This window comes from Mytilus californianus, unplaced genomic scaffold (assembly GCF_021869535.1).
Source record: "Mytilus californianus isolate M0D057914Y unplaced genomic scaffold, xbMytCali1.0.p SCAF_2, whole genome shotgun sequence".
Lineage (NCBI taxonomy): Eukaryota > Metazoa > Mollusca > Bivalvia > Mytilida > Mytilidae > Mytilus > Mytilus californianus.
In genome coordinates, this window is record NW_026262668.1 from 843,747 (window position 1) to 870,898 (window position 27,152).

A 27,152-nucleotide genomic window follows, 5' to 3' on the forward strand; every position below is an offset into this window, starting at 1 on the left:
CCCCAGTAATGAGATCTACATGTACCAGGAAATAATATTTCTTCTTTTTCAGTTCTTTTAGATCCATATTTTTGCTTTTAGAATTCCAAATATCTTAACAACATACCCCATATGTATTTGGGTAACAGTGGTATAATATTTAATTGGGATATTTTATTACTTTGTATGTCTACCAGTCATATATCATATGGTTATACTATATATGAATCATGGAACACTGCCAAGAGTGATGTTTTTTTTTTGTGTCCATGTGTATTGTATTGTGATTAAATACAATATGTTGTGTTAATTTTAATATATATATGTATATGAATTTCAAAACACTTTTATGATGCATGTTTATTGCATATTGACAATGATAATGATAATTTACACGTACATTTTGAGAATACATTCTTAAAGAACTTCTAGATATGTCTCATCTTTGTTTTAGTTGTTTTTTTTCACCTTAGTTTGACCAAGAAAATTTCAATTTACTATGACAGTAACAATGTCCTTCACCTTAGTTTGACCAAGAAAATGTAAATTTACTACAGTAACAATGTTCTTCACCTTAGTCTGACCAAGAAAATGTCAATTTACTATGACAGTAACAATGTCCTTCACCTTAGTCTGACCAAGAAAATGTCAATTTACTATGACAGTAACAATGTCCTTCAACTTAGTCTGACCAAGAAAATGTCAATTTACTATGACAGTAACAATGTCCTTCACCTTAGTCTGACCAAGAAAATGTCAATTTACTATGACAGTAACAATTTCCTTCAACTTAGTGTGACCAAGAAAATGTAAATTTACTATGATAGTAACAATGCCCTTCACCTTAGTCTGACCAAGAAAATGTCAATTTACTATGACAGTAACAATGTCCTTCACCTTAGTGTGACCAAGAAAATGTAAATTTACTATGACAGTACCAATGTTCTTCACCTTAGTTTGACCAAGAAAATATCAATTTACTATGACCGTAACAATGTCCTTCACCTTAGTTTGACCAAGAAAATGTCAATTTACTATGACAGTACCAATGTTCTTCACCTTAGTTTGACCAAGAATATGTCAATTTACTATGACAGTAACAATGTTCTTCATCTTAGTGTGACCAAGAAAATGTAAATTTACTATGACAGAAATAATGTCCTTCACCTTAGTTTGACCAAGAAAATGTAAATTTACTATGTCAGTAACAATGTGCTTCACCTTAGTTTGACCAAGAAAATGTCAATTTACTATGACAGTAACAATGTCCTTCACCTTAGTGTGACCAAGAAAATGTAAATTTACTATGACAGTAACAATGTTTACATTCCATTTCGCCATATTTCTTTGTTGTTAATCCAAACACTGTCATAGATCCCTCAGTGGTACAATTCTCATTTTCCAATTTAATATCCAATCCTTCTTTTGTTAAATCATGCACTATACAATTTGAGATAGACAATGCCTGGTGTTTGTCGCCAACCTTGAGAGGAATTGTCATCGAGAAATCCTCTGTGTCTATGTTGTATGCCTCAATCATTTCTGTATTATCAAAACCATCCATAGGTATAACCAAATCTAACATATGGTGGCGTTCATTGTGATAAACAAAACCTATACCGCCTTCTGATTCCTGAAGATATATTAAATATACCACTGTCTGTCCATGTGCTGAGGCTTTTTTGAAATCATATGCTGCTTCCAAAACACTTTCTTTTATTTCTGTGTAATTGTCTATTGGGTCTGGTCTATTGCCATAAAATGGATACAGAGGTGGTAGTTTGAGTAATTTATCTCGTAGTTCAGTAATAGCAAAGTAATCGGCATCGCGAAATACTCCTACAACAACATCCTTAGGAGGTAGGTATGTGTCATCTCTTAGAAATTCTAAAATATGTTCAAAATGTTCACCATTTCTATCAATGAAATATCGACCTTTCTGGTCCAAATTCAATTTGTGACGACCACTAATCATTGCACCCAAGAAGGATTGTGGGTATTTTGTAATTGTATCCAGTGTTGTTTGAAAAATCCGTCCTCCAACATTCAACTCTATAACTGCAGGAATCTGAAAAATTAAAAAATAAATGGGGAATGTGTCCATGTGTATAAGTTTCATAACATTTGGTTGAGGCGAACTTAAGTTAGAGAACGGAAACGAAAAACTCAGCAACTTTTCCATTTGTAAAGGAGCATAACTCAAATACGGTAAAAGTGACGCCACCAAAATTCAATCTTGATCTGTGTTTTGTGGTAATAAGCATTGTGCATAAGTTTCATAATATTTGGTTCAGGCAAACTAAAGTTAGAGAACGGAAACGAAATTCAGCAATTTTCCCATTTGTAAAAGAGCATAACTCTAGAACGATTAAAGTGATGCCACCAAAATTCAAACTTGATTTGTGTTTTGTGGTAATAAGCATTGTGTATAAGTTTTTTTCCATTTGTTGGCTAACTCTAGAACGGTAAAAGTGATGCCACCAAAATTCAAACTTGATTTGTGTTTTATGGTAATAAGCAATGTGTAAGTTTCATAACATTTGGTTGAGGCAAAATAAAGTTAGAGAACGAAAACCAATTCTGGGACATACAGACTGATGTAAAGACGGACAAGGGTAAAACTTAATACCCCCTCCGCTAAGGCGGGGGCATAATAAGGTACACCATGTACATTCTCTGGTTATATTTTTGATACAAAGGATGACGGCATCTATCAAATTTGAATATTGTGTAAAAAGAATAGGATGTGAAAAGTAAATAACAATTTATCATCCTTCCCCTTGGCCTATATCATCCTGTTCAGTGGCTCTGTAATTCTTGTATCACTGCTTTGAGACGTAAACAGACATTATTAGTGACGTCACAATGTTTGAGGAGGAGTTATCAGCGACGTCATAATGTGTGAATTTCCCAACAATTATTACATGCAAATTAGGGACAATAACATATAATGTATGCTGCTTTGTACTAAATTGACATTCTGAGTCAGATTTTTAATTTGCTAGCTTACAAGGTAGCAGTCTGCAAGTATATATTATTAGTATCACCCTACTCAGACACATTATTTTTTAATTTTGAGCAAACCAGCATTAATATAAGGAGATGGATGTAAATTGCCAAAGAGACAATCCATTAAGGTGTAATAGCTACCACCAAATCATAGTACGTCACATCCAGTTTCATAAGAATATTCCCTTGAATTTGACATGTACAGTTGTGTGAAATTAATCATACATTTCATTGCAGTAAAAAATTTCTGAGTCATAAACAGATATCTTGGGTGTTTCAAGTCACCATTCTTTTTTTATTTGGTGTTTCTATAAAATATTTTGGAAACTTGAGGTTACATGGTTACTTAAGCTTGTAAACAGGAAAAAAAGGGTGAAATTTGATTGGTTAAATTCCAGTGATGGTTGTTATCTTATATGCAATGAAATGTTATGTGAAATTTTGTCTGTAGGACTGGACAGGATAAGGCTTTAATCGTATCAAGTATTTCTTTATTTGGAACAAAGATGAATTCTGCACAATTTTTTGAAAAGTGCTAATTTAACAAAGAGACCCCTGGGTAAAACAATGGTGGTATTACTCCTCAAAACGGGACCATGCATGATTGACTCCTTAGTAGTGGTATTAGTTATAAAGATATTTGTATAAAATAAACTAAGATATCACTGGAATCAGAATTTTCTTAAGAGTATCATGAAATAAACAAAGTGTAATTTCAATATAGTAAAAACAAATTGCTTCAGGGTACATTTGCCTGCTCTAGAAAGAGCTACAGTAGCTACAAATAAGTTTAAAAAAAAGGCAGGATTCAGTTTAGTGTTGTCTCCACTAAACTAAGTATATAAATTCTAATTTTAAAAATCATTCTGATCATTCAACATTTAATTGAAAGATAACTAATTCTTACTATCAAATACAAAAAAAAACATGATACTTTTCACCAACTGTGTAAATAAAAAAGGATTTCCCTCCATGGCTATTTTTCATCTGGGAATTAAAGAACCTTTGTGAGCATGCTCACATACCCCACACCCCCACATTGTCACTGGGCAAACAAAATCTCACCAGATTCCTAAGTTCAAAGACTCATAACTCCTACAAAAGTCAACTGATAAAAATTTCTTGTGGATATGCACAGCTACATATTATGTCCTTATTATCTACGAAGTTTCACGAAATTCAGTTGTGTGGTGATAGAAAAGTTGTGATGACAAACTAGTTTACTCTTGCAGTTATATATTTAGGCAAAAATTTTAAGTTCAAAGGAGCACAACTTCTAGAATAAAACTTGAATCGTAATTTTCAGTCGATATGCACATCTACATAGTATGTCCTTATTATCTACAAAGTTTCATGAAATTCTGTTGTGTTATTTCAAAGGAGTTGCGATGACAAACTCTTGTAGTAGTATATTTAGGCAAAAATTCTAAGTTCAAAAGGGCATTACTCCTAGAATATGTTGAATCATAATTTCCTGTCGATATGCACATCTATATATTATGTCCTTATTAACTACAAAGTTTCATGAAATTCTGTTGTGTGGTTTCAGAGGAGTTGAGATGACAAGAACAGGACTGACGGATGGACGGACTGACGGGTCAAAAACATTATACCCTACGGAACATTGTTCCGTGGGGATAATAACCCCTAGTATTGTATACTAAACTGTTTATAGCACCCTAATAAGTTAACAGTAAGCTACCCCCAAACAAAAAGATTCAAAGGTCTCATACATGTTCAGTTAAAGCTGACTTACCTTTCCTTCCCCCTTGTGTCTTGGTGACTGTGATCTGCTACCACTTCTACCAATATCAATCTGGCTTGGGTCTTTGCATCTTTTGTCATGGTAACAAGGGGATTGATCTCTACTGATTGGTATAAATATAATATATCATGACCATAATCAATTAAATCCACTCTAATTGGAAAATATGTCTTAATTATATAAAATTATATAAAAAAAACCCGAGGTATGGGGAAATATATTGATGAAACAGCAACTAGACGACAGAAAAATAAATGAGTCTAGAAGTAAACAAATGGCCTGCAACAATAGAAAAATTTATGCATGATACATGCATGTCAGTTAGCTCTTAATCACCATTAGTTTAGAAAAGTTGTGAAAAATTTAATGTGACAATCAAAGATCAGCCATCAAGACCAATTTCCCAACTTAACAAATACAGATTAAATAATTTATTGTAACAACTTCCATTGTTGACATTTTTGGGTCGTTCCAAAGCCAGGAATATTCCTAGCAAGGTTGCTGCAAATATTTAGTATTTCCTTATTGAGGAGATGATCATGCAGTCTTGTTTGTGCGGTCATTTTAATTTATTCTCTTTGGCTTGATCTTCTTTTTAAAGCTTGCAATATGATCATTCAAAATGATGTCAACTTTAGTTGTTTATTTTTACACTCTATTCACATTTTCATTGCATAGATGATAGAATATAATTTGTGCATCAATTACAATGTATATTCCATAATCAAACCCCCCAAACAAATTTTGCTTTATTAAATGATCTTCGTTCTCAAAATTAAAATTAAGGGCTTACTGTTTGTAGGACCTTCTGTGATATGGCGATCTCGATCTTGACCTTTTATGTCTGCTGTTATTCATACTTCTTGATCTGAAACCAAATAATTTTAATTTATTTTTGTATACTCAAAAACTGAAATAATGCAACAAATCTATTTGTTTTAGCCTCACCTGCAAAGAAAGTGGCAGTTCTTGCCTGCAATGAAAGTCCAAGTATGCGTGACAGGGATTACAATTACACGTTGGCGTAAACTATTAGAATAAAACTGTATATTAATTAATTTCAGCACAACAGAGAGTGACAACTATTCTGATAAAGAGCTTTCATTATTGTAAATCTTCCACAATTGATGATAATGCAAGATTAATAAATGTGATACCTATATATATTTTGTAGTACTAGTAAATCTATATTAAAAGAGAGGTAAAAGATACCAAAGGGACATTCAAACTCATTAGTGGAAAACAAACTGACAATGCCATGGCAAAATCATAAATGAATGAAAGTTATCATTATTGTGATTACCCTCCAGTCACATAGCATCATCTTTACAATTTACAATTTTCTATTATCCACAAAATTGGATTGGAACTATACAAAGAATTATGGTGAGACGTAAATAAACTATTTGTATTGTATTTGTATTGTATCTTGCATATCTTATTACCATCAAATGCCTCATTAAAATAAAATGATCCTATAAGATTTCCTTTATTATAAATTCAGCATGAAGGATACTCTCAGATTTGAGGGGATCTCGTATTACAATGCTGATTAGCAATTATATCTAACCGTATTCCAAAAGACTGACCCTTGATGCTTTATATTGATTATCTGATAAGAAAATTTACCTCCTAATGATCTTTCCTATTGTTTAAATTTCTAAGATGAAAATATAAAAAAAGAATACTTTAATTTATTATAACTCACTAAAAGAATGAAACAAAGAGCCTGTATTGCTCACCTGCAATACTGTAAATTCAGAAATTATTGCGAGGTTTTTATTAATGAGCATAGTGCGACTGGATGAGTATCGCAATAGCAAGAACTTGCATTTTGACATCTGATACATATCTCTGAAAGCAGCTTTACCCAAATATTACAATAATTTATCTCACATTTTTTTCCCATTCTTCAAAAACCGCAATAATAAATGCATGCAATAATTTCTGAATTTACAGTATTACAAATAGTTTCCAATAAAAATTCCAAATAAAATGCTCTGTGGGGGTGCTGCTTAATACGACCACAGAGGTCGAACCCTGAACAGTTGGGGCAAGTATGGACACTACATTCAAGCTTGATACAACTCTGAATTTGGATTGTGATTAAATATTTGACACATCATCGATCACCCCCAGTTTTTGGTGGGATTCGTGTTGCTCCATCTTTAGTTTTCTTTTTGTTGTGTTTTGTGTACTGTTTGTCTGTTTGTCTTTTTCTTTTTTAGCCATGGCGTTGTAAGTTTATTTTTGACTTATGAGTTTGAATGTCACTTTGGTATCTTTCACCTCTCCTTTTCTTACACAGACTAAATGTGGTCAAAGAACTGAAAAATTTGAAATTGGACTTTTACCTATTATGGTCCAATATCCAAAATATGAATACACGGTTAGATTCAACATATCACAGAACCCCAAGAATTTAATTTTTGATGAAATCAAACAAAGTTTCATTTTGGACCCTTTGGACCAATTTGATAACAGGGCCCTGAAAATCCAAAATCTATTATACAAGGTTAGATTCAGCATATCAAAGAACCCCACATATTCAATTTTTGGACCCTGATTTGGACAGATTCAGCATATCCAAGTACAACAAGAATTTAATTCATTTATTCATTAAAGGACAATATGAGCTAAGTTTTTAAAGAGGTTCGCTTCATCAAAAAAAAAAATTAAAAAAAAAATAGCATTCAGAAAAATATTTTATACAGAATAACAAACAAAACTATCTGACACAGTTCTTCAAAACATTTACAAAAAAAATGAAAAAAAAAAACAATTTCCAAATATCATTCCCCTTAATACACTCCTACAGTTATCCCCAAGAAATCGCATCAAAATGAGGATGGATTTTAAATCAGCTCATCAGCTACACCACTTAGAAAACACAAATTTTTCAAATAAATTTGTCACTCCAATTATAAGTGTGTTAGTCAATGAATATCGATGACATGTCATGTTTTGTTTTCTTGATAACAGGTGGAAATTACTGTATGAATGAATTAATAGTAAACACACAACACTTATCCATATACATAAATGTGAATATTTAGTTAATTACAATTACAAATGTAAATATGTATTACAAATTGTGTGTAGTTTTTATAGGAAGAAAAATAAAAATAAATAACAATAATAATACATGTAATATTTGCGCCTGTCCCAAGTCAGGAGCCTCTGGCCTTTGTTAGTCTTGTATGGTTTTTTTTTAATTTTAGTTCATTTATATGTTTTGGAGTTTAGTGTGACGTTCATTTTCACTGAACTAGTACACAATTTTATTTAGGGGCCAGCTGAGGACAACCTCCGGGTGCGAGATTTTCTCGCTGCGTTGAAGACCCATTGGTGGCCTTTGGCTGTTGTCTGCTTTTTGGTCGGGTTGTTGTCTCTTTGACCTATTCCCCATTTCCATTCTCAATTTGAATAATAATTCTGTATTTAAAGAGGGTTTGTTACACAGTTAGCTTTAAAACTAATCTTCCCAGGAGGCTCCCATAAAATACATTGAAATATAATAAACAAAGAATTACAAAATAATCAAACAAATACACACATTAGCTACTGTGTAGGGAATTTATACATCACAAACTTTCCTTCATTTTTAAAATTTAATTTCCAAGATTAGTTATAAAAAAGTTAAAATAAACAAAATTTCAATTAACTTCATTGTTCCTGTCCTGAAGTGGTAATATCAGAAACTGGACATAATCATCTCTCCATATTAACAAACTCAGTTTTTTGTTTTAAACATCTGTTAAGTAATATTATCTAGATATAAGAAGATGTGGTATGAGTGCCAATGAGGCAACTCTCCATCCAAGTCAAAATTTATAAAAGTAAACCAATATAGGTCGTAGTATGGTCTTCTGTCAGTTTATCAGCATAAGATGACAGATTTACAGCTCTACTTAACCATTTTATAATCTTCTAATGAAGAGTAAATTTCAAACTATATTTATATATAATTTCTTCTCTAAAATTAGATAATCATATGATGCTATAGTATATCTATTTTTAACTATGACTCTACTTATAATAATTTCTATTAATTGTGCAATACAACTCTGGTTAAATAATTGATATAGCATAGTTTCTGACAGCATGAATGTGGTCTAAGTACTTAAATAATTTGAAATTGACATTTACCAATTATGATCCTATATACATGGAGTGGAATCAGCATACCAAAGAACCCAAGAATTCAATTTTGAAAAAATTCAACTAAGTTTAATTTGTACCCTTTGGACCTCAATGTGGACCATTTGATAACAGGACCCAAAATCTAAATACACGCTTAAATTCAGCATATCAAAGAACCCTATTTATTCAATTTTTGCTAAAATCACACCAAGTTTAATTTTGGACCCCAATTTCAACCAACTTGTGCTTTAAAAAAAAATCTAATTATATGCTTAGAATCAGCATATATCAAATAACCTCAAGTATTCAATTTTTGTTAAAATCAAAACTGTTCTATTTGGGATACTTTAAATTTGAACCTTAATGTGGATCAGTTTGAAAAACAGGCCCAAAAATCAACAAGAGTGCACACCCTGAAATGTTTCGCCTGTTTTACTGTCAGACCATTGATTTTATGTTGAAAGTTTTAAAGATGAAGGTTTTACTACAAGTACCACATAAACTTATCATTCTTAAAGATCCATGACAATGAGGTCAAGGTCGGAAATAAAATAAATGGGGAATGTGTCCATGGGACACAGATGATGCCCCCGCTTGCATATAACCTTATAAAGGGACATAACTCAAGAACTGTAAAAGTGACGCTACCCAAGTTTGAACTTGATATGAGTTTTGTGGTAATAAGTATTGTGTATAAGTTTCATAACATTTGGTTGAGGCAAACTGAAGTTAGAGAACGGAAACGAAAAATTCAGCAATTTTTCCATTTGTAAAGGGGCATAACTCTAGAACGGTAAAAGTGACGCCACCAAATTTCATTCTTGATCTGTGTTTTGTGGTAATAAGCATTGTGTATAAGTTTGATAACATTTGGTTGAGGCAAACTAAAGTTAGAGAACGGAAACGAAAAATTAAGCAATTTTTCCATTTGTAAAGGGCATAACTCTAGAACAGTAAAAGTGACGCCACCCAAATTCAAACTTGACCTGTGTTTTGTGTTTATAAGCATTATGTATGAGTTTCATAACATTTGGTTGAGGCAAACTAAAGTTAGAGAATGGAAACCAATTTTGGGACGTACTGACGGACGGATGGACGTACAGACGGACAAGGGTAAAACTTACTGCCCCCTCCTCTACGGTGAGGGCATAAAAAGGTCACACAGACATGTACACCTTACAATTATTCCATACACCAAATATGGTTGACCCATTACTTATGGTAATCGAATCATGGAAATGAGGTCACGGTAATTCCGGCTAGACATACATGTACACCTTACAATCATTCCATACAGCAATTATAGTTGACCTATTGCTATTGATATTTGAAAAAGACCAAAATAAAAAAACTTAACATTGACCAATGAACCATGAAAACGAGGTCAAGGTCAATTGACACCAGCTAGACAGACATGTACACCTAACAATCATTCCATGAACTAAATATAGTTGACCTATTGCTTATAGTAATTGAAAAAACAGACCAAAACATGAAAAATTAACAAATGACCAATGAACCATGAAAATGAGGTCACGGTCAGATGACACCGGCTTGACAGTCATGTGCACCTAACAATCATTCCATACATCAAATAAAGTTGACCTATTGCTTACAGTACTTGAAAAACAGACCAAAACACAAAAAATTATCAATGACCAATGAACCATGAAAATGAGGTCAAGGTCAGATGAAACCTGCCAGTCTGACATGTACCCCTTACAATCATTCCATACACCACATAAAGTTGACCTGCTGCTTGAAGTATCTGAGATACGGTCCTAATCAGGTAACTTAAACCTTGATCATTGATCCATGAATTGAGGTCAAGGTCAGGTTAACCCTATCTGACAGATATGTAGACGTTTCAAGGAACCCATATACCAAATATAGATATCCTATTACTCATAATAAGTGAGAAATTCACATGACAAAAAAACTGTAATTTTTTTTCAAGCAGTCACTGAACCATGAAAATGAGGTCAAGGACAATGAACATATGACAGACGGAAACTTCATAAAATAAGGTATCTGCATACAACGTAAAAAGCATACAGGTCTTCTACCTTCTGAAATATTAAGCTTTATACAAATAGTTTATGCCACTGCCTCTGCCGGATAGTAATACATATGCCTCTCATACTGGGACTTTCCTTGCAGGCGAGACAAAAATCTAAAACAGTTAGATTGGGCACATAAAAAAACACCAATAATTCAATCTTTGATGAAATCAAACAATTGCACCCCAATTTGGACCAACTTGAAAACTGTGCCCAAAATCAAACATGTAAATACATGCTTAGATTCAGAATATCAAAGAACCCCAAGAATTAAATTTAAAAAAAAAAACAAAGTTTAATTTTGGACCCTTTGGATCTTAATGTGGACCAATTTTAAGACAGGCCCCAAAATCCAAAATCTAAATGCACAATTAGATTCAGCATATTAAAGCACACCAATAATTCAATTTTTGATGAAATCAAACAAAGTTTATTTTGGACCCTTTGGACCTTAATATGGATCAATTCAAAAACAGGGTCCAAAATCCAAATTCTAAATACCCTGTTGATTCAGCATACTAAAAAACCCCAAGAATTCAAGACTTTGATTTAAACCCCATTGAAATTGGGCAAGAAATAAGTAATTTATACAAAGTATTACAAAAGTATTATTTTTTGCCCCTTTTCCCCACACCTTCCTTTTCTTGTATAACACATTTTGGCACAATTAAATGCCAATCCATAGACTTATACTCAAATTATTGTCCACAAACCAGAAAATCCTATTTTTTTGGCCCCTAATTATTAAACAGTTTCGGCCATGACCCCCAAAATCAATCCAAACCTTCCTTTTGAAGTAAAGAACCTTGTGGTAAAATTTCATAGACATTCATACTTTTATACACAAAGAAAAATGCTTGTTGTGGGCCCCTATTTACCAATCAGCTAGGACAATAACCCCTAAAATCAATCTCAACCTTCCTATTGTGGTATGGAACCTTGTGCTAAAATTTCATAGAGATCCATACACTTTTACTCAAGTTATTGTCTGTGAACCAAGTTATTGTCTATGAACCAGTAAAATGCTTTTTTTTTTTACCCCATTCTGACCCCTAATTACAAAACAGCTAGGACAATAACCTCCAAAATCAATCCCAACCCTCCTATTGCGGTATGGAACCTTGTGCTAAAATTTCATAGAGATCCGTACACTTTTAATCAAGTTATGGTCTGTGCACTAAGTTATTGTCTTTGAACCAGCAAAATGCCTGTTTGTTGCCCCATTTTGGCCCCTAATTACAAAACAGCTACGACAATTACCCCCAAAATCAATCCCAACCTTCCTATTGTGGTATGGAACAGTGTGCTAAAATTTCATAGAGACCCATACACTTATACTCAAGTTATTGTCTGCGAACCAAAATGTCTTCGGATGACAACCAAAACATTGCCATAACATGATACGAATGCAAAAATTTTGTGGTCGTATTAAAAATGTAGCTCCTGTATTACCCTTGTCAGTCTGTATGTCCGTTCGTATGTCTGTATGTCTGTCTGTCTTGAAATTGGTTTCCGTTCTCTAACTTTAGTTTGCCTCAACCAAATGTTATGAAACTTATACATAATTGCTTATTACCACAAAACAAAGATCAAGTTTGAATTTTGGTGGCGTCACTTTTACCGTTCTTGAGTTATGTCCCTTTATAACTTTATATGCAAACGGGGGGGGGGGGGGGGGGGGGGGGGGGGGGGCATCATCTGTGTCCCATGGACACATTCTCCATTTATTGTATTATATTTTTATTTTAATCAAATTTTATCACCTGTTTATCAATTTTTTAAATTTCTTTACTATATATAGGTTATGTTGATTTATTGAAGTGTTTTTTTCTTCACATAGCCAGGAGGCCTTTGTAAACAGGGTCATGAACTGAAATAATTTTTTTCAAAAAACTTGAAACAGTAGTTTTATTTTGATTTTAATAGGTCATAATCAATGACAAGAAAAACACAAAAATAAAACCTCATGAACTGGCTTGTCACTTGAAATCAAAAAACTTAAACCCTGCAAAAATATACCACATAACAGAAGTTCATCAGTATTAAAAGAGATAATAATGTTATAATTATTGCATTCACCAGGGACTAATTTCACAAAAAATTAATCTGATCGAAATATGTTCAGGACTTATTACATTGTACTGTATTTTGACCAGTAAGTTTCTTTTGGTGAAAAGAGCTACAACTCGTCTAGAATTCTTTTTTCCACAATGTCCTGAATTTGACCTTGAACTTGAACAAGTTAAACACTTTCTGCATTTTCCCCTATTAATTGATATGACCTGGTTCTTGATCTTGATCTTTGTTTCCAACCTGGAGCTCCACGTTCTGATCTTGAATTTGAGGTACCAGACTCACATGAACCTGCTTGATTCTGTAAAACGAAATGAAATATAATAAAAATTGACATTAAAGGGCAATAACTCCAATAAGGAGATGATGTACTATTTTCTCTATATTGTCTTATTGTAGATCTTATTTTGCTGATCATTTTTGCTTATTCAAGTTTCTATCTATCTATTAATTAATTTTTAAGATATAAGGCAAAAACACAAAAAAATTGGTAAAAATCGTCATCATAAAGCAATAACACTAATAAGGAGTCAACTGACAATTTTGACCATGCCAGACTTATTTGTTGAACTTGTCTTGCTGATAATTTTTGCAATTTAAAGTTTCTCTCTATCTATTACAGTTTCAAGATAATAGGCAAAAATGAAAAAAAATGTTAAAATTTGTCATTTAAGGGCAATAACTCCTATAAGAAGTTGTCTGATAAATGTGATGTATAGGAACAATGGGTAGAGCTCAACATTTTGAACATTTTTTCCCCTGTCAGATTTTTTCTATTTATAACGGTTTTCAAAATAATAGACAAAACTTGCATTTTACCCCTATGTTCTATTTTTAGCTATGTCAGCCATCTTGGTTGAGAGGCGGGGTCATCAGACACATTTTTTAAACTAGATACCCAAATGATGATTTTGGCCAAGTATGGTTAAATTTGGCCCAGTAGTTTCAGAGGAGAAGTTTTTGTAAAAGATAACCACGACGGATGCCAAGTGATGAGAAAGCTCAATTGGCCCCAAATTAAAGTGGCTTCCACTTTTTTTAAACACTAACAATCAACCACTCAATCACTTTTTCAATTGAGGAATTTGATGTTGACAAATCTACTGAGGGTAGTCTCTGTTTACATATAAAAATAAGGCCACCCATAACAAATTCTTTGTTTTGATCATTGCCTACCCATGCCTTGTAGGGTTGGGTAGGTAGGTAGGGATTTTATTTTCTATTTGGCCAACAACACAAGTTACATGTTTTAGACAAGAAAACAATGCTAAAGCATGAAAAAAAAATATTAAAAAAAAATTGAAGCGATTGGTGTAATAAATGTTTTTGAGTATGCTGCTTTTTATGGGGGTAGGTAGGCAACTTCAAACTATTCTTATCTTATTTTTGGCCTAATTACTCACAACTTATTTACAATGTAGTTTAGTTAAAGATTGATTACTATGCTGGCTCTTCTGATTTACATATAACCCATGTTTTTTGTTTATTCAACTTACACAAAAGAATCTTTTTTCTTTAGAGATGCAAAAATTTAATCAAGATAAAAATATACGCTCCAATAAAATTGAGCCTAAAACCAGATTTTTTGTTGTTGTAAATTCCTGATTATAAAATTTACATATTCAAAATGATAATATAAAGCTAAAATATTTTGATGTTTGATATTGACTAATGGCTATTGATTTACTACAATTCAAGAAGTGCTAGTACAACATCATTTTGCACAACTGTTTTACTATCGGAAAGGTAGATTAATTAGCAGGAAGTAAGTGGGTTTGAAGGTCTGTTAATCACCTTTTAAACTATAGCAAGTTGAAGTGCCACTTCAAAACTAAATTGATCAATGATTAATTCTGATTATATAATAATAAGAAGATGTGGTATGATTGCCAATGAGACAACTCTCCACCAGAGACCAAATGATATAGAAGTTAACAACTATGCATATAAACTATAAACCAGTTATTTATATCTCAATACCAAGTTTGTCTTTATCAAATTTTCTGATTGAAGTTCTTTATTTTATTTGAGTTAACTTATTTATATATCTATATGAGCAGATAAGGTCAATCTGAAACATAATTGTAAAAAAAAAACTAGAGGCTCTAAAGAGCCTGTGTCGCTCACCTTGGTCTATGTGCATATTAAACAAAGGACACAGATGGATTCATGACAAAATTGTGTTTTGGTGATGGTGATGTGTTTGTAGATCTTACTTTACTGAACATTCTTGCTCCTTACTACTATCTCTATCTATAATGAACTTGGCCCGGTAATTACAGTGGAAAATACTTTGTAAAAATTTACAAAATTTATGAAAATTGTAAAAAATTGACTATAAAGGGCAATAACTCCTTAAGGGGTCAATTGACCATTTTGGTCATGTTGCCTTATTTGTAGATCTAACTTTGCTGTACGTTATTGCTGTTTACAGTTTATCTCTATCTATAATAATATTCAAGATAATAACCAAAAGCTGCAAAATTTTCTTAAAATTACCAATTCAGGGGCAGCAACCCAACAACGGGTTGCCTGATTGGTCTGAAAATTTCAGGGCAGATATATCTTGACCTAATGAACAATTTTATCCTCATCAGATTTGCTCTAAATGCTTTGGTTTCAGAGATATGAGCCAAAAACTGCATTTTACCCTATGTACTATTTTTTAGCAATGTCGGCCATCTTGGTTCGCGGGCGGGGTCATCGGACACATTTTTTAAACTAGATACTGTAATGATGATTGTGGACAAGTTTGGTTAAATTTGTCTTAGTAGTTTCAGAGGAGAAGATTTTTGTAAAAGATTACAAAAATTTAGGAAAAATGGTTAAAAATTGACTATAAAGGGCAATAACTCCTTAAGGGGTCAACTGACCATTTTGGTCATGTTGACTTATTTGTAGATCTTACTTTGCTGAACATTATTGCTGTTTACAGTTTATCTCTATCTATAATAATATTCAAGATAATAACCAAAAACGGCAAAATTTCCTTAAAATTACCAATTCAGGGGCAGCAACCCAACAACGGGTTGCCTGATTGGTCTGAAAATTTCAGGGCAGATAGATCTTGACCTAATGAACAATTTAATCCTCATCAGATTTGCTCTAAATGCTTTGGTTTCAGAGATATGAGCCAAAAACTGCATTTTACCCTATGTACTATTTTTTAGCCATGTCGGCCATCTTGGTTCGCGGGCAGGGTCATCGGACACATTTTTTAAACTAGATACCCTAATGATGATTGTGGACAAGTTTGGTTAAATTTGTCTTAGTAGTTTCAGAGGAGAAGATTTTTGTAAAAGATTACAAAAATTTACGAAAAATGGTTAAAAATTGACTATAAAGGGCAATTACTCCTTAAGGGGTCAACTGACCATTTTGGTCATGTTGACTTATTTGTAGATCTTACTTTGCTGAACATTATTGCTGTTTACAGTTTATCTCTATCTATAATAATATTCAAGATAATAACCAAAAATGGCAAAATTTCCTTAAAATTACCAATTCAGGGGCAGCAACCCAACAACGGGTTGTCCGATTCATCTGAAAATTTCAGGGCAGATAGATCTTGACCTGATAAACAATTTTACCCCATGTCAGATTTGCTCTAAATGCTTTGGTTTCAGAGATATATGCCAAAATCTACATTTTACCCCTATGTTCTATTTTTAGCCATGGCGGCCATCTTGGTCGGTTGGCCGGGTCAACGGACACATTTTTTAAACTAGATACCCCAATGATGATTGTGGCCAATGTTGGTCAAATTTGGCCCAGTAGTTTCAGAGGAGAAGATTTTTGTAAAAGTTTACGGACGACGGACGACGGACGCAGGACGACGGACGCAAAGTGATGAGAAAAGCTCACTTGACCTTTCAGGTCAGGTGAGCTAAAAAAGGAATTTTATGGGAAATAAAATGCTCCTTGGGCCAAGCTTGATATGACCACAGAGGTCAAACCATGAACAGTTGGGGAAAGTATGGACACTACATCCAAGCTTTATACAGCTCTAAATTAGAATTATGTTTAAAAATTTGACATAGCATATGTTTCTGACACAGAATGAATGTGGTCAAAGAACTGAAAAATTTGAAATTAGACTTTTACCTATTATAGTCCAATATCCAAAATCTAAATACATGGTTAGATTCAGCATATCAAGCACACCAAGAATTTAATTAATTTATTAATTAATAATTAATGGACAATATAAACCAAGTTTTTAAAGGGGTTCGTTTCATCAAAAGAAAAAATATAATAGCCTTCTGAAAATTAAGTTGTACAGATTAACTAACTAACCTACCACGAAGTTCTTTGAAAAATTTACAAAAATATGAAACAAACAATTTCCAAAATATTATTCATCATTAATACAATGTGTCTTCACAAAATCTATAAAACTTACCTGTAGTTATTTTTCAATACAAGTAAAAACTTGTAAGGGGTTCCACAGAACCCTGTGTCTTGCCTGCTGGTGTCAATGTAAAGGTGAAATGTTGACTTAAAAAGCGAGTCCATTTATCAATAAAATACAGAATTTAAAAAGAAATTAAACTTTTTCTTTAGATGCTTTTTCTTGGTCATGAAGATAAGCTTCTGTCCAAGTTTCATAACAATCCATAAAGGTTTACAAATTTATCATGTCAAAAAAAATTAATTACAGACTGTCTGTAAATGTTAACTGTACAAAAAACTAAGCTTATCTATCAGAAAAATACTGAAAATGAAAAAAATATATTTTCAAAAGTTTGCTTCAGACATTATCTCTAACTCTTAAAAGAAAGCTTCTTCCAAAGTTTCATAAAATTCTACGATGGTTCGACAAAGTAATAAGTAATTTAACTTTAACCCCAGACTGTATCTACTTGTTAATTTGAAAAAAAACTAAGTCCATTTATCAGATTCAGTAAAATACAGAAAAATGAAAATAAATATTTTTTAAATTTCACTCTGGATACTGTATTTTGGTCATTAACACGCTTCTGTTCAAATTTCATAAAATTCCATGAGGGTTTGACAAAGTTATCGATGATTGAAAAACTGAACCTAAATGAATCTGAATGTTAACTGTCAAATATACTAAGTTCATTTATCAGTAAAATACGGAAAAATAAAAATAAATATTTCAAAATTTTTCTCTGGATACTGTATTTTGGTCATAAACAAGCTTCTGTCATATTTTCATAAAATTCCATGAAGGTTTGACAAAGTTATTGATGTCTATAAAAAACTTTAACCACAGACTGAACCTAAATGTTGAAGCCGCTGCCTCTGATGCAATCTAGGATCGCTATGTCTCCCTTTAGTGACAAGCTCGACAATAATGAACAGTAAATTTCAAACAATATTTATACATATTTTTTTTTCTAAAATTAGAATTTGATGCTATATCTATTTTTAACTATTAAACTACTAACAATTTCTATTAATTGTGCAATACAGCTCTGAATTTGGATTGTGATTTAATATTTGACATAGCATAGTTTTCTGACACAGAATGAATGTGGTTGAAGAATTTAAAACCAATTGCAATATCCAAAATCTAAATACATGATTAGATTCAGCATATGGGATAAGCATATCAAAGAATCCTATATTTTCAATTTTTGTTGAAATCAAACAAAAGTTTAATTTTGGTCCCCGATTTGGACCAACTTGAAAACTGGGCCCAAAATCAAAAGTCTAAATACATGCTTAGATTCCACATATCAAAGAACCACTTCAATTATTGTTAAAATCAAACTAAGTTTAATTTTGGACCCTTTGGACCTCAATGTGGACCAATTAAAAAACAGGGCCTAAAATCTAAATACACGGTTAGATTCAGCATATTAAAGAACCCCAATAATTCAAGACTTTGAATTAAACCCCATTGAAATTGGTCAAGAAATAGCAATTTATACAAAGTATTAGAAAAGTATTGTTTTTGGCCCCTTTTTCCAAAACAGTTATAACCATAACCTCCAAAATCAATCCCAACCTTCCTTTTTTTGGTACTGAACCTTGTGGTATATTTTCATAGAGATCCATACACTAATACACAAGTTGTTGTCCTGAAACAAGAAAAATGCTTGTTTGGCCCCTAATTCCTAAACAGTTAGGACAACCCCCCCAAAACACAATTCCAACCTTCTTGTGGTATGTAACCTTGTGGTCAGTTTCAAAGAGATCCATACACTTATACTCAACTTATTGTCTGGAAACCAAATGTCTTCGTAGGTTGAAGCTGACAATGTCATTATATTAATAAAATATGACCGCAAAAGTTTTGTGGTCATATAAAAACCTGTTCACTGAACATGCTGAATTTGAGTTGGTGGAATTTTGCAATACCAGCTTACCAACACTTATGTTAATAAAAGAACAGAGTTCCTACGTCCCCTACATTGCACATATTTTATCTGTTCAAGGGCAATGACTAAAAAAGTTTTATAACTTAGAGAAAGGAAGGCTTGAGAGCAAATGCAATGCAATTTCCAATATAATTAATATCTCCAAGGGCATAACTCTTTTAAAGTATTTGATCAGCACTTATTTTCTAACTTGTCACAGATATTGCTGATATAAACCTATGATATAAGTTTCAGAAAAATCGGGCAAAATAGTTGTACACATGCATTGACATGTGAGCACTAACAATGATATTTTCCATACAACTAATATTTCAAAGGGGCATAACTCTTTAAAAAATTATTGATCAGCACAGATTTTCGAACTTGTCCGAGACGATACTAGTATAAACCTATGATATAAGTTTTAATAAAATGCTCCGCTGGGGCCCAGCTTGATACGACCGCAGATGTCGAACCCTGAACAGTTGGGGCAAGTATGGACACAACATTCAAGCTTGATACAGCACTGAATTTGTATTGTAATTAAATATTTGACACAGCATAGGTTTCTGACACAGAATGAATGTGGTCTGTGAACTTAAAAAATTTTAATTTACCTATTCAAACCATATCATTATTATTTGCTTTTATATATAAATCAGAAATAACCAATTTAACATGGAAAATTTTAAAGAAAAAAAATGAAAAAAAAATCCCCCCCCCAAATTTTTTGAACCCCCTTATGATTCATCACCCCCAAACTCATTCCCAGCCTTCCCTTTGTGGTATGGTACCTTGCAGTACAATTTCAGAGAGATCCATACACTTGAACACAAGTTATTGTCTGGAAACTAGAAAAATGCTTGTTTTTTGGCCCCAAATTCCTAAACGCTTAGGGCTATTACCCCCAAACTCAAACCCAGCTTTCCCTTTGTGATATGGAACCTTGTAGTACAATTTCATAAAGATCAATACACTTACACACAAGTTATTGTCCTGAAACTAGAAAAATGCTTGTTTTTTTGCCCCTTGATGGCCCCTTATTCCTAAAATTTTGAGGCAATTACCCCCAAAATCAATCCCAGCCTTCCGTTTGTGGTATGGTACCTTGCAGTGCAATTTCAGAGAGATCCATACACTTGAACACAAGTAATTGTCTGGAAACTACAAAAATGCTTATTTCTGGCCCCTTATTCCTAAATGTTTTGGGCAATTACCCCCAAACTCAATTCCAGCTTTCCCTTTGTGATATGGAACCTTGTAATACAATTTCATAAAGATCCATACACTTACCTGTACACAGAAGTTATTGTCATGAAACTAGAAAAATGCTTGTTTTTTGCCCTTTTTTGGCTCCTTATTCCTAATATTTTGAGGCAATTACCCCCAATATCAATCCCAGCATTCCCTTTGTGATATGGAACCTTGTGGTACAATGTCAGAGAGATCCATACACTAACACACAAGTTATGTCTGGAAGTTACAAAAATGCTTATTTTTGGCCCCTTTCTGGCCCCTAATTCCTTAACTATTGGTACCATAACCCCCAAAATCAATCCCAACCTTCCTTTTGTGGTATTGAACCTTATGGCAAAATTTCATAGAGATCCATTCACTTAAACTCAAGTTAGGGATCTCCTGTAGTTGGTGATCGCAATACTGGTATACTAGTATTGTGCACAATACTGGTATAAAAATTTTGTACCAGTATTGTATTCCAGTATTGTACCAGTATTGTGTTTTTTTTAAATAAACAATACATATAGGTAATTAATCTTTTATTAAAGGTGTCACATATATATGCATAATGATAATACATTTTGTAACTGCATATGACATGACAATTTTATATGGAATGATTGTATGTTTTAACGGATGATGCCATTGATGATACACTGTGATTGTAATCAAAGAAAGTTTTAAATCTTCTGATGTTTTTTTCTTAAGGGAACCGTACTGTCTCAGCATTTTAACAAACTCTTTACTTTCTTCTATGTTTTCTTCCAGCTCTCTCTTTCCAAGACTCAATAGTATATTTTAGTGAATTTTATATTGACATTAATGCTGTTATAGCTTCTGTATCATCAGCATTGGTATTGTTTATTTCTTCTTCAGATGGCATTTCTGCAACCCCCACTTCCTATATTGATATTTAGGTATTCAGTCTGTGGACTTTCTCTTACGCTTACTAGATTACAAGCTTGTTTAGATAGCACCTGTACAGCTCTCTTACTGTAGGAGTGCTTGTCTAGTATTTGAGTATTTGTACCAGTAGATATATCTGCTATATATCTTTTATCATGTTTATTGTGAAAGATTAATAAGAAAATAAAGACAAACAAATGCTTAGAATCTTAGTATACATGTATTAAAATATCTGTTAAAAAATATACGATGGCATACATGTAAATGCTGAATTTACAGTGTTATAGTGTAATAATTTGCTTGAATTTATTAAATAATAACTCAGATAATAAAGCTTTTATTTTATTTTATCTAAATTGAATTAAATAAAATATAGAAATATGATAAAATTATTAGCAATTATTTATATAATTAACAATTGTTTGAATAAGATGAGTTAATTACAATAATCTTTTGTTTATTTGTACAAGTATAGTAATTATTTTAAACTGGTTGTTAACTGATGGTACCACGATTTCCCGAGAAGTACAAGAACAACGTAATATCCCGAAAACAAACATATTTATCCCGATAACAAGATTTTTTATGGTGTTATACTACTTTTAACAATATTAAAGAATATTAATTATAGATATTACTCGTTTTTACTCAATAAAAATGCAATTTCACTTCAAGAATTCGATTTTTATGTGTTGTATGCAAATTCCTTGTTGAAAACAATATGGCGGACATAATTATTCAAAAGGTAGACAACTTAAAAAAAAATAAAAGTATTGAAAGTACTGAAAGAATAGATTCTATAAAAAAAAACTTGAAATGATGAAAAGTTAATACAGTTATTATAACTTCATTCGGGTATTTAAGCTTATCAAATAATTTCCTTTATTTTACATTTATATGATAAACTGATTGTGTTTAATAAATATTGTTAATGCAATTAATTATGATTCGTCCAATTTATTAACTAAAAAAACATGTTTCCAAAATCTTAGTAATTATATTGTTTTCTTATATGATTAAATGCTGTTATTACTGTACAATTTTCTCAAAATATCTCTTTTTATACTAAAGCTTGGTGTTGTTTCAATACAGAATACTAAATTTCCTCAAATTTTGTTCTTCAAAGAAATATGAAGACAATGGCTTGGTATTATTTTACCAACCTTTGTATATAAAAAGGGGTACGTCTAAACACTGCTCAGGACCTCCTGAGTGCACTCAGGACATACAAAGTGCACTCAGGACTCTTAATAGTCATCGTATATGCACACAGGAGGAATGTATATATTCGTTGCATGCTGTTTATTTTAGTGGTAAATTTTGGTAGATTTTGAAAACGAACTTAAATAGATATTTATTATTTTTATAAAATAATGAGAGCACGTGTCACTGATTACACAATTACTCAGCCGTCAATAATCCAATCAACAAAATTGATTGGATTACCCTTATTGCTTATGAATATCATGTTATTAGGACAGTGTTTAAATAAAATTTAATTGTGGGATATTTTAAAATTGTTTCGAGTTGTGTTTAGAAATTTTAATAAGTACACAGTTTTATAAAGACCTTTAATGTTTAGTGAATTTTTACTTTTTGTTTCTCAGAATTTTTTTAAGAATGGCATTAATATCTTTTTATGTTTTTTATGATATATGTATATATTTTATTGTGTATATTAATGGTGAGACGTTAATAAACTATCTATCTATCTATCTTCGAAATTGATTTATGTAATTAAAATTTAGAAGGAAACATTATGCAATACCTGATTTAAAACATAATATTATGTCTTTATGATATTTCCACTTAACAGCGATTACAGACACGTGTCCAGCACCTTTTGCAATAACTTGTTAATTAGTATATACACTTATGACATGTATATTCATTGTTAAATTGAAACGCCCAGAAATAAGATAATTAATATATTTCCAATTGATGTCCCTTAATGACATCAGTACATTTTAATCCTATTATTTACAGTCTGTATTACAAAAGTACACACATGTGGTTCAAGCAATGACAAATAAACAAATTTATAATAATGCAGGTGAACAGTAAACAACTCTACACAATGCAATAATTTTTCTTCAATTAATACATAATTATATATATATAATACGATGTCATAATATGAATTATACAAATGATTGTTAAACGATATTAATAAATAATACAGTAAATAAAACAAAAACGTATTTACAGCATAAAGTACATATTTACATTTAAGTAACTGTCATTGGAACGTCGCTTTAAAAAAATCAATCAATTCGTCTACTAACACGGTTAATAAACCAACTGAGTGATTTTTTCAGAGCGTGAAGTAAGGCCCGGTACCCTTCCTCCGTAAAGTGCACTCCATCTGACGCCTCGTACTCCTTTCGATATACATTGACCGGTTTGAAAAAAAAAACTAAAGGATTTTGAACAGCTTTGTTCAACATCATTCGATTAACTACGTCTCTTCGGGCATTGTATATTTCGGGAGTGAGTCGGACGCGAAATCTAGACCGCTGCAAAATGGACATGAATACAATTGCAACTCCCCTCAAAAGGCAAGCTCCAATAAAAGTATCTAAGTCCTTTTCGAAAGCAGTCTCATCAAATTGTAAATTACTGCAATCGTTTGATTCAATTTGACATATGACCACATGAGGCGCATAATGTACAAATAGGCCTGATTCAACTGCAGTAATTAACCTTTCCACGAGCATTGGAAGGGTCCTCCCACTTGTGGGGTTTCCCTTTATCCTCGCACAAACGCCTCAAATGTTCAACATAGCTATGACCGAGTACTAAAACGTTCAACATATTAGCGGATACGAAGAACATGTTTATATAATTTTGCTCAATTTAGTTAACATTACAGAAAATAAAATATATTGTTTTTTTCTCAAAAATATAAGTAAACTATAGTAGACTATGTAAAAATATATTGTACTTCATTTTTTTTGGATAAATTTCTTGTATATTATACCATTGTATACATTGAATTTGTACTTGAAATAAATAATCTGATCTCTATATTTCTTATTTGATATAACCGGAGAGAAACATACGTAATTGTGGTATTATGTCAATGAGTCAAACATAAATTCATTCATTAACATTAATAAAATAGCATCAACACAGATCAGTTGCAAAATTATCACAATTAGATAATACATCAAATCACAAATAAATTGCCGAAATTCAACAACAAAAATCCTGAGAGAGACAACAGTACCACAGTACTTTGCTTTCAAGTCGAATTATCTACCTTATGAATAATTAGTCCGCCATATTGATTTCAACAAGGAATTTGCATACAAGACATACAAATCGACTTCCTGAAGATAACTTGTACTTTTATTGATTATACACGACTAAAACGTCTTAAACCTTATAATTGTATGCTGATACACTAATTTAAGCAGTATAACATCATGTAAAATCTTGTTATCGGGACAAATCAGTTTGTTTTCAGGATATTATTTTGTTCTTGTACTTCTCGAAATCGTGGTACCCGTTAATTGTTTTCAGAATTATCCTCTATAATCTTTTTGAGTTCATTTAATCACCCTTTGATCTTCAATATCTAACAGTCAAGGATATAACTCTATAGGGTTATTACAGAAAAATAACATACATTTGTTATTGTGGACTAAAAAATCAAAGAACTGTGATAACACATGTATGTTACATGTTTCAAAGGGACAATATACATCATTAGTTTTGTTAAAATGTATACAAGTTCTACTGATATTACTATTGTCTTTATGTATACTTAACTATAGAAATATATAACAGTTCATAGTTTGCCAATCATGCATAATACACCTATGTTATTTGAGAAAAAATATTCCTGTAATAACTAAAGGGTGTTATTACAGCTTCTCTAATTCACTCCAAAGCATTTGCTCAGACATACATCATGCTTAATTACAATGTCTTTTAATTTATTGTAAGGAATAATGATCAGAGCATGTAATGAGGTTCTGCGCAAGCTTCCCAGTAATTCACAAGTGTCTCATATTATAAGTTACATGCCTTGTTATTACAGCTAAGTTTATTCATTAAAAGCCTTGTCTCATTGATTTACCATGGTTAATGAAAAATGTATTAAATATAATTCAAAAATTAGTAATCAAGGCTATGCATTTAGTCTCTGCGCAAAGTTTCAAGAGTACCCTAGAGCCCACTAAAAATTAAAATATTTATGATTTATTTTACAAATAACAAACATATGTTATTACAGATTTAGAAAATTTAAGGATTAAAGAGTAGACAACTCATGAAAGTATCTGTAATAACACATGCAAGTTATTTTCTGTAATAACCCTATAGAGTTATATCCCTGACTGTCTAATTTTGCTTAAAATTCATTTTTCATTATACACCTTAAAGTATAGTGAACAATACAACTACAATACTGGTATATCAGTAATGTACCAGTATTGCTGTTTTTAAAAAAAAAATTACAATACTGGTATACCAGTATTGCGATCACCATCTACAGGAGACCCAAAGTTAGAGTACGAAAACCAATGTTTCTTCGGACGACGACGACGACGACGACGACGACGACGCCGACGCCAACGTCATACCAATATACGACTGCAAAAAATTTTTGCGGTCGTATAAAAACATATGATCTGACCAAACTTTTCTAAAGGAGGGGTCGGGTCCTCTTAATTTCAATAATAAAGAAGATTGAAGTCAGTTTTGACAACCTGTTCCCAACCTGCTCATCATAACCTCTACAAACCATATTTACCTCAGTTGGTTCTGACAACAATAAGTTGTCCATCTATCTTCTCATAAATTCTTGAAGGAACACTACGAACTGGGGAAAGACACCAATTTTCTTTCTTTCTTTGTAGTAAATCCCTCTATCTGGAGCACCACAGGGTATCTGTGTAATCAGAGCAACGGATTTAAATATATATATATATAAAAGAGTTTTCTTCTTCTTCTTCTTCCAGGTAAGGAACCGGATTCAATAACTGAATGTATAAGGTCCCGCGAAAACTTTGCGCAGTGTCGGACAACACAGAAAGTTTTCTCTTGGCTATTTACATTTAAAACGTTCTCTATATATATACAAAATAAAACTATGCACAGGATGTTTCTGTCTATGTTTTAGCAGAGCATGCCTTTAGGGCAGCTCTGAATCCTTCGACTGTGTCTGCTGCTGTCGCTGATGTTGGCAGTTGGTTCCAGTCCCTGATTGTCCTTGGAAAGAAGGATTGGCCGAAGGCGTCTGTTGTGGCCTTTCTTGATAGAAGCGGTTTTTACCTCTGGTCCGGCTACCGTTTGGCGTCAGATATTGGTGCCGATCTATTTCGATTAGATCATGTTGTATTTTGAACAGCATGCATAGACTATTTTGTTTCCAGCGGTCTTCAAGGCTTTCCCATTTTAATGATTTTACCATGTTTGTTACACAGCCAGGTTCGCGGTCTGTATGTTGTTGTTTACAAATCTGGTTGCTCTTTTCTGCACTTGTTCAATTGCCTTTATTTCAGTCTGTTTTGTTGGGTCCCATACCGTGCATGCATAATCAACTGAAGGTCTTACTATTGTTGAATATGCTGCTGCTTTAACCGTTTTAGTGCAATCTTTTAGGTTCCTTCTTATGGAGCCTAGTGTTTTGTTTCCTTTACC

General features: G+C 32.3%; 1 protein-coding gene across 50 annotated transcripts; it reads right to left on the bottom strand.

Annotated features, from left to right (window-relative positions):
* LOC127729041 (BTB/POZ domain-containing protein KCTD6-like) lies at positions 1–26,362 on the bottom strand. Of its 50 annotated transcripts, none has more exons than XR_007994471.1 (8): positions 26,263–26,362; positions 13,239–13,330; positions 5,547–5,621; positions 4,745–4,856; positions 1,201–2,047; positions 931–1,092; positions 553–606; positions 1–501 (listed from the first exon to the last, which is right to left on the bottom strand). XR_007994471.1 is itself a non-coding variant. In XM_052236663.1 (6 exons), the coding sequence occupies exons 1-5, from the start codon at positions 26,293–26,295 to the stop codon at positions 1,256–1,258; spliced, it is 1,104 nt and encodes a 367-aa protein (XP_052092623.1). In that variant the 5' UTR covers positions 26,296–26,362; the 3' UTR covers positions 521–606; position 1,255. The 50 variants fall into 50 exon arrangements, 4 of the variants coding, with proteins under 4 accessions (XP_052092623.1, XP_052092622.1, XP_052092621.1 ...); XR_007994467.1 differs by lacking the exon at positions 553–606 and adding an exon at positions 823–876; XR_007994473.1 differs by lacking the exon at positions 553–606 and adding an exon at positions 502–552 and having other exon boundaries at positions 2–447; positions 985–1,038.
* Positions 26,363–27,152: the final 790 nt, after the last annotated feature.